Source organism: Pterocles gutturalis, unplaced genomic scaffold (assembly GCF_000699245.1).
Source record: "Pterocles gutturalis isolate BGI_N339 unplaced genomic scaffold, ASM69924v1 scaffold8120, whole genome shotgun sequence".
NCBI lineage: Eukaryota > Metazoa > Chordata > Aves > Pterocliformes > Pteroclidae > Pterocles > Pterocles gutturalis.
The window spans coordinates 51,138-60,526 of record NW_010138156.1 but is presented as its reverse complement, the minus strand read 5'-3'; the positions used below and the strand labels follow the sequence as shown (position 1 = coordinate 60,526).

General features: G+C 43.3%; 1 protein-coding gene across 2 annotated transcripts in view; it reads right to left on the bottom strand.

Moving 5' to 3' along the window:
- Positions 1–9,389, bottom strand: part of SULF2 (sulfatase 2) — a 59,394-nt gene that overhangs the window by 4,397 nt on the left and 45,608 nt on the right. For both annotated transcript variants that reach the window (XM_010082872.1, XM_010082874.1), the window contains exons 11-13: positions 5,490–5,733; positions 3,633–3,729; positions 1,998–2,092 (exon numbers count right to left, since the gene is read on the bottom strand). In XM_010082872.1, the coding sequence (XP_010081174.1) occupies positions 1,998–2,092; positions 3,633–3,729; positions 5,490–5,733 (436 nt within the window). The remainder of the gene's footprint in view (positions 1–1,997; positions 2,093–3,632; positions 3,730–5,489; positions 5,734–9,389) is intronic.

Sequence of the window (9,389 nt, the reverse complement as noted above, 5' to 3'; positions counted from 1 at the left end):
AAAAATCAATAGACTTATAATTCAATTACAACATTTCTTCAACTGAATATTCACTAATTTTTCAGAATAAGATGACAGGCATATACCACTGTCTTCTGAATGGAAGCATTTAAATACCAGTTGCACTTGGTAGGGTTAGGATTTTTGTTTCACTGTTACTAGCAAGAAGTTCCAGGAGCACTTTAACAAGAACTGTCCCAGCAGTAGCTGTATCTGTCTAAAATATTCTGAGCTGTGGAGGGTGGCAGCCGACAGACACATTCTTGCTGCGTGGCTCTACTGCTTTGGCTCTGTCTCCAGAAAGTTTTACAAGATTTTGCAGAAGTTTCCTTTCTGTGTCGTTTGCAAAGTTAAAAAGACAAAAAACAGCCTTAGTCACGGGCAATGTTTTCTGACTGATAAAGTTCATTATACAACCCACACAAATCAGCAAAGACAAACTAACTTCAATAGAAGTTATTTTCTAAACAGTACATCAGAATTCATTCGTTGTCAGACTGAAATTCCCTTCAAAACAAAACAAATCTTAACTTATTAATGCTACGGGGAGGTTTAGTAATTTTAATCCTTATAGCAAATTAACAAAGATTATTAAAGAACTATCCATCTTCAGTCATTTTTTCATCATGCACAGACACTGGGTATTTAATTAATCCTAAATGCTAAATCCCGATTCAATGCAACTCTGCAAACACTTGAACGTATATATCTCAGATGATTAACTTCATTGATTGCAGCGGGATTATTCATCCTAATAATGCAACGCACAAGTGCTTCCTGTATTGGCCCTGAAAAATGTAACATTCTTTATATTTACTATAAAAATAACTTCATATTTACAGTATATATTAAATATATTGTCACTTGTTACCATCAGTTTGAAAGCAGTGGATTATAAGACAATATAACCTTTGTGGGGATTTACCATTTAGAATTACATGGATTTAATTTAAACACTTTTTGCCATGGGTTCTGTGTGTGGGCTGGCATCACCCAAGCAATCCACGTTCTCCCTGGTGTAGTGATCTGGTGCTGAAGCTGGTTGCAGAATGCACACCGGCCACACTGACTGTGCACCGCATGTCTGTAAACAAGGGTACGCTGCACCTCCAAGGATTCAGGTGTTATGCTCAAAACATTTGCATTTGAAGGATTTTCTGCTGTGCTTATTTGCCAAGCAAGAGCTTGTGTGCTCCCCCCAAGGATTCAGGTGTCAGGTGTGCTGGCTTATTTGCCAAGCAAGAGCTTGTGTGCTTCCCCCCAAGGATTCAGGTGTGCTTGAACCTCCTTGCCATGGAATTGGGGGGCATTTTGCAAATATCTGGGTCTATGAGAAACCAACTATGCAGAGACCTTAATGCACAAACACCATTTTGGTATTGCCTGCTGCACTTAAAATGCACAAATCATCTGCAGGAGGGAACAAAGAGATCTGGTGCGTTACGTCAGGGGTGGTTACAAAAACGCACCAACCGTTAAATCCCTGCTTCTCCCACCTGGCATACCTTCAGAATATTGCAGTGATTGCATCCTAGGAGATAATACATCCAGCCCTGAAGAAACTGAATGGGAAGAAATCCTCTCATCTCCCCACCCTGGTATTCCATCTGCTTTACTCTTTCTAAAACAGACTGGTGTCACGCTGCAGCATAGTGACAGTGCCCTTGTGGAAATAAAGGTTTCAGAAAAAAGCCTGCAGCTTAAAATATTAATCTCTGGTATCTAATAGCAGCATCCTCAGTCCAAGAGCAGAACTGAGGGGTAAGCCATTTTACATGTCCTGCTCCATCACCACCACCTGACACAGAGGCAAACTCCTGCCTGGCAGAACAGGGGCCTGGTACTTCTGCAGCAGTCCAACTCCCCCGAAAGCAGGACACAAGAGTATAGTAAGCAGGCACTCACTTCACAAAACAGTTTCTGGTCTCTCCCGTAAAGACATAAATCAGCTACAGTGACACACTACAAATAATCACTCCAAAGTACACACGAAATACCTTATCTTGTTACAGTCACACTCTTCAGGTCGCTTCCTCTTCAGATGACCTCTCACCTCCCTCAGGTTTTTTATTTTATTTTGCAAAGTTTCAATCTAAAAAAAGTAATGATACAGGTTAAAAAATACAGCATGATTTAGTCTTATTCTAACCTTCTCAAACCCATTCTATTGTCACCAGCTGCCTCCTTTTCACCACCTTCCATGCCTCTTGCCACTAACAAGCAGTTTCAGAGTCTCTACCTTTCCAACAGGAACCTGCAGCAGGAGCAAACCTCGCCGGTACGGTGTGCCTGCTTTGGTTACTGAACGTGAAAGGTGAATGTGGCACTGGAGGAGCGGGGGGCACTCAGCCTCAGGTACACTACCGCTCCTGGCTCCACTGTGATGGTTCTTCTCGTGCTCTACAGCACACTGGCAAAGGGAGGAAGGGTGCTCGAAGGACAATGAAGCCTGTAACTTTCAGCCTGTTATGAACCCGAAAAGGGGCTGGGGAGGGGGGGCTCTGAAGTCCCCTCTTCAGAGACCCTAAAAAAGAAAAGCAGCAAGGCTCCCTCATTGTGCATGGCAGTCTGCAGCCATGTCTGGCCATGGGGGATACGGATTAGCAGTTCATTGTGCCACCCACATGGTTTATTTGTAACCACCTGGGTTTTTTCAGTAAATGAAACTCCTGCTTTTGTTCAGCCCAGCTCACACAGGGTGGCCTGCTTCCACCCACACGGGTATCACAGGCTTCTACCTCGGTTGTTTACACAGCAGAACAAACCAAAGTAATCCAGCGTGAACAACAAAGTCAGGGCAGAACTACCCTCAGCCATCAGTGACCAGGAGCCTCGTGGAAGCACACAGCTGCTGAAGCACAGACAGGACAGAGCGTTCGAGAGAAACACACAAAGAATCCAGCCCTGCGACCCAAAATCAGGAACACAGCGGGGCAGAAGTGAGCTCTCATTTTCTTTGGCACTCCACATAGCCAATGTTTTCTGAAGAAAAAATAATTAGAAGAGTATGGTGATACTGCACTTGCCCTTTTAAAATTCTAGCAGAGCTAGTGAGGTTTTCAGTATCTATCTGCATTGAGAAGTTTTACAGGCAGATTTCACAAGGCAAATTATCTCCAGGTTTTTCATACACACAAGCCTAAGAAAAAATCAATTCATTTCCAAAGTGCAAGGGTTAAAAAGACCGAAAGCAAGTAAAATTAATAATTCTAGAAGCACTAAAACTAATGAAGCTCACTTTTTTTTGGGCTTATCTTTGACAGTTGAAGGCCTCTTTTTGAGAGGTACATTGGGGAGCATGGCCAACAAGATGTGAAAAAAGATCCAAATGAAATTTTTCCCAGGATGGGGACACTTGTCAGTCCTGCATTTATCTCATAAGGCTTCTGACATTTTTCAGCTGTCCTTTCAGTTGCCATTCTCTCCTCGACTCAGCATCTTGTCTTCACAAACTTGTAATAACTAAATTCTCTCTGAAATACCTATTCTGAAATCCGCCGGCAAGTTCAAAACATTCCAGGAACACAGATACCAGAGGCAGAGAGACGCAACCACAGTCAGCACGACCCTATGAGCCCACAGACACCACGCTAAAACCACGCTGGAAACACGTGACTGATACCATCACTGACCTCGTGGTCGATATGGAGTTTATGGTCTTTCCAAGCTTGCAGTGACCTGTACAGATCGGTGTCGCACTGGACGGTGTCGTTCTCCAGGATATAGCACCTGGACAGGAAAAAGCAAACGACGTGGATTAGAGTGGAGGCACACACACAGAGCAATGCGAACACAACTGCAGGACAGATGCGAAGCCAGACTGGAAATCACACGCAGAATTCAAAAAAACCAATGTTCATTCAAGAGAATAAGAGTGTACCATGAGCCAGGAAAGAAGTTTGGGTTTGAGCAGCCATGGAAACTTTTCAGAAGTAGAAAAATTCAAGGAGAATACTCCGACCAAAGAGAACCTGTTGACTGCTTCATTTCTGTATGTAAATTGTGCTGCACAGAGTTCTTGCTTATTCATTAGGCTGTCTACATAAATAATCTCTACTAACCAGCAAGCACTGAAAGCATTACTCAGAAACAATTTCCCAATGCATAATTAAGTGATACAGGGGTAGGGACAAGGATAAAGTACTTATTTTTAAGATGCATTACTATACCATAAAGAAAAAGAAAAAGAAAAGAAACAAAGACATTTTGCTGTTTTCTATAAAAAGGATAAATTTTTTTCAAAAGTATCTCCCTGACTTCAAAGGCAAAATACCCTCTGAAAAATTTAAGTCCTTCCTTCTAAGGCAATCCAGGTTTTAAAATTCTTTCAAAAACAAACAAGGGGAAAAAACCCAACCTTGGCAGATTTACCTGAGAAGTTTATTAGAGGTGAACAAATACCATGTAGTAATTTTTGAATACTTGTTTAAATTAAAGCTGAGTATTTTCAATACTCCTTTATTTTCTTTACACGACCTCATGCATGTTGTCCTACTGCCTCCTTTTCTGCAAGCGTTCCTGGGGTCTCCTCATGAATTCTGCACAACCTTCCTGACAGTTCCTTGTATGGACTTGGGATTCACCCAGCAAGGCAGCAAAAATCAATTTAACTTGTTCCAGAAGAAAAGCACCAACAGTGATTTATGGGCCTGAACACTGATGGGAGCTGGGGTAAGAGGGCACAATTCCCTGATGTCAATCTATTTACATTTCCTTGTCAAACGGAAACCTCAGATTTCAAGGAGCTAGTCATTAAACAATTTAATGCCTGTAATCAATAACGACTGGTGGATTTCCTAATAATTCACAAGCAAAAATGGTGACTAAACTGATTAAGTACAGTTGATGATCCATCATCAGTCCCTAGACTTGCACACTGAGGAAAGGATTTTTAGCTGTTACGAGTGCCCAGACAATTCCCTCACCTCTCCCTCCATATGTTCCATTTCCCAGTGCTCCTGGTCCATCCAGCTTCATCCATAATATCGATTTTCCCTTCCTAGCACCGGTACAGAAAGCTCCGAGAGGCTGCTTCCTCCCTTAGGACTGATCTGGTGTTTGCAATAAAAGCAACCAGCAACAGGACACCAGGTCATGCTCCAGCTGGAGCCTTTGCTCTTCAGCCAGGCCAGGGCACCCACTCCACACTGGGATTTCCACGGGCAGAGCCTCTCCTGGTTTCACACAGGTGTGCACACAACTGCTGCAAACACTTCTGCCCGTCCCCACTGGGAACATGCACTGACCGGTGACTACTGGCTCCAGAGTGGAAGACGTACAAGCACTGCTGGAGTCTGGGCTAGCTTCATGCCCCTCTGTACATGACAAAGTCAAAACTGAAAGCTGCTGTACAGAAGAGAATAAGAATTTTGGTGAAGCTAGACTGGGTATCCGGAAGGGACACGATATACTTATTACAAGTTAACACCCATGTATGTAAAGCAGCCACCTGGGCAGCGAAAGCTTTTAGAAATACCACGTGCACTCACCTGTGCGTCACTTTGATCAGGTTAGGGGCTGTGTACTCTGCAATGCCACCAGTGCCGCTGTATTCCCCCATGTCTCTATCTTCCTCCTCACGAAGACTAGCCCTCTGCATCTTGTGCCGCTTGGTGATGTTTCTTGGTAGAACAGGTTGGTAGCCATCCTCCAAACTCAAGTTATAAACGGCCCCGTCCAGCTCAACAGACACAGAGCGGACAGAGCGATTCCGGATGTAGCTGGCTTTGTATTCTGCACGGGAAAGGATTCAGAGAGGGAGAAACAGCACGTTAGGGTTTGGTCCTCTCTGTGGTTCTTGGAGAAAAACCAACAGCCCATCCTGTGACATCTGGAATTAACTGGGTGAGAAATGGTGTTTGTCGCAGCTGTCCTCAGAGGATGGATGGACACCTTCAGGTACCAGAGAGAGGCCGAGGGGAAAGAAAACACGCTTGTCCAGTCTCACTTGGAGAGCAAACAGCTCCTTCAAAGAGACTTTGTTCTTCCCCCAGAGTCACTAGATGGCAGCAAGAACTTAAAAACAAACCACGGCAGATCACACAGCAAGGTCTCTGGTCATCCTTACAGACTGGTTCTCGACTGTTTTCTGCTGCCCACCAAACGACGCTCAGGTGCTGGGATTCCTGCCACACCTCCCTGAAGTTGTCCCAATAATTCCCCATGTTCAGCCTGAGCCTCTTCTCAATTCTATGCTCATTCTTCAAAGTAAAATGCTTGATCTTTTTCGGGAGGGGTTAACATCTGAATCCTTACTTTTATCCACATCTAGTTATTTTCTTTGCAATTCTTTTCCTGATGTGCAGACCCGTCCGGGAGTTTCTACATGAAGCACCACCCTCCGGTGCTACGCACTCCCTCAGAGTCACTCACTGCACTAAGCACCATCATCTCATTCCTTGAGAAAAACCTACAACCTAAGCACCATACAGCTATCCACAAAACTCAGGTATGAGGCTTGGGGTCACTAAGACAGTACTGGAACTGGTCAAGTCTCTGGGCTCCTCTGGTCACCTCTCCTTTACACAGAGCTGGAACATGTGGCATATCTCACAGGAAGGGGACTTCTGCAAGCTGACAGGTGAAAACCCATGTGCCAGATAAGACCAATCTTTCCTGCAATCCCAAGCTCCACAGAAAAACCAACTTTCTCTATGGGATAATCTCAGCAAAGCAAGCAGGGAAAAAAGGGAACGGGAGGTAAAACAACCAAAATTTACAAAAGAAATATTCTTGTCAATTGGCATGCTTTGGCATTAATGCAGTGTGACATTTTTTACAGAAACCTTACATTAATTCCAAATGGATCACAAAAGTCTCAAAAGCCATTTTGCAGAGTGTGGGAAAAGAAATAAACATCTCCTCCCACCTGAAACTGGTCCAAGCACTATATTCTTGTCAGCACCACACACAGAAAGTGGAATACCAGCTGGATTGTCTGGCTTTGCACATTTTCCACCTGTGGTTCAAAGTTTATTGCTGATATTAAGCCAGGTGAGTCACTCCTGAAGGGAAAAAAAAAACCCAAACCCAAAAGACCGACCCTGTTTCGGGCACCCATTCAGGAAATGTTTGACTAAATGAGAAGGAAACTCCCATCTTTTCAGAAGTAGGAAGAAGTTCCAAAAAGCTCCACCCTAACAATTATATTCAAAGTCTAAACTCCCTTTTCTTTAATTGTTCCCTCATTTCATCTTGTTAAGCTCAGCCAACTAACAATTTACCTTCCTGCCCGCTCTAATATGCCAATCCAGCACGTTGGACCTCAGCAGATAGCTGCAGGGAACTGCTGCCTACACATGTCCCTGAAGAATTAGAAGCCAGGAGTTACCCTTCCCTTGCAGCCAAACTTTCCCAGCCTTACAACGAACAAATTGGTCCGGAGTGAGACAGCTCAGGAAGGACTTGTTGTATCACTTCATCGCAACGTGCTCTCCACCGTGCTGACTCAGGAGCAAACTCTGTTATTTTCAGAGGAAACAGTTAAATTTAATGGTGGTCAAAATATTTAATAAGATCAATATTCATCTGTGCTGTCCCACCTGCAAAGTGCACTGCGGGCATAAATACCAATGTCTAATTACTTATTAGTCGATCCTCCCCCAGGTTTAAGTTTTACTCTCCATTTACCTGTGTACACAACCCACAAACAAAGTAGCTCTAGGGCTGTGAAATATTTGGCCCAGAACACCCACACTCTCCATTTCCAGTTATTAAGCTTGGCTTTGGTAAGCTCTATGGGCCCCAATGACTCTCTTCCCCCGGTCTTACAGAAGCCAGCTGTCACAGACGGCACTGCTAAGAAGTTGCATCCTCAGAACTGAGTCTGGAAATGGAGTCCCGAGAACCTGAAGCCGAAGGAAGGTAACCCCACTGCAGTGCCCCACTCACCCAGCTGGATCTTCCCAGACCACTTGAGAAGCATGCTTGTCTTCCTTGGAGCCTGGAAGGGAGTATGCTGTTCTGCTCCAGATCTCCCCAGACAGCGTAGAGACTCAACCACACCTGATTTTTTTGGGTAGCATCTTAGGTTTCAACACTGTCTAGCGAAAGCACAAACTGCACTATCCAAAATTATGATTCAATTGAATAAAGCAAGGCGACGTTGTGTTACAAAACCATAAACTTCACATCTGACATAAACATGCCCAGCCTTGGGTGTATATTTAACTCTCCCCGCATCTTCATCACTCAAGCTTTATTACTTATTTTGCAGCAGCCAAATTCATGATTTAACCCTGAGATCATTGGGAAATGATAGTTCTATCAGGGATAACTGAGCAGACTGTAAACAACTGTAACTACTGTACGGCAGTTTCCCCAAAGCAGGAGCATAGCTGCTCAGCGGGAACACTGCAGAGACCGAGAACTCTTGGTCCTCCCTGTTGACAATTGCTCTACGTAGATATTTTGGATCTGATGTATTTTCCAGCGTCACAATGATGATAGAATGAGCCAGTGTGCAAGGGTTCTGCTTCTATGTGTGCCATGAGGGAAATATTCACCCCTAGGCTCATGAATTCCTGCTTGACATTTCCCAGTAATGCCTAGATATTTTCCAGAATTTTGTAGAGAAGCATTTTTTTCTATAGCACCAAAGAAAAGTTTGGCACTTGGAAGTCCAATTTTTGAAAATATCTCAAGTGCCTAGGAAGTCGTATAAACTTTTTGAGGTGTTTTTTCTTGGGCATTATGTACCTAGGGATTTCTAGAAATCTTACTTTGAATCTGTGTCCTTAGATATCTCAGAGAAAAAAAACAAACCCAAAAAACTTTCTTACATTCATTTTCTCACAACTGCCTTTAAAATTTATACTTCGAAAACATTATCTTTAAAGTAGTTGATGTTCAGGTTTGGGTTTTGGGTTTTTTTTATAACAAAGAAGGTCATTTTGCTCCAGCACTGAGACTACCTCAAAAGAAAAACAAATGACATGAAAATTTGAATAAAAATGCACAAGCCCCTTTATACACACTTCTGTTTGTTGTTTACAAATCTGTGTGGCCTCTCATCATTTCTCTACATGCAGCTTAATAACTCCTTTAATCCCATGCACTTGTTCATCACAGGAGGGGGAGATCAAATCCACAGCAAGAAAAACATAATAGACCACAACACAGCCAACGATTTTAAGAGCTCTCTATTAAACGTTCTTCCTACTGCAAAGCTTTGTTTCATCTTATAGAAATAAAAACATACTGAAGAAAATAAAGAGGCCACAGAACTACAAACATTCCTGACACCCAGACCCAGATATCCTGAATATTAATACTCACATGTTTCAGGCATGTAAAAGCTTTGCAGGTGAGCTGTGCACTTGCACATGGCCCCAGCGGCGTGTACACGGTGTGACCCTGTTTTGCAACTGAATTTACTCAATTCAGAAACA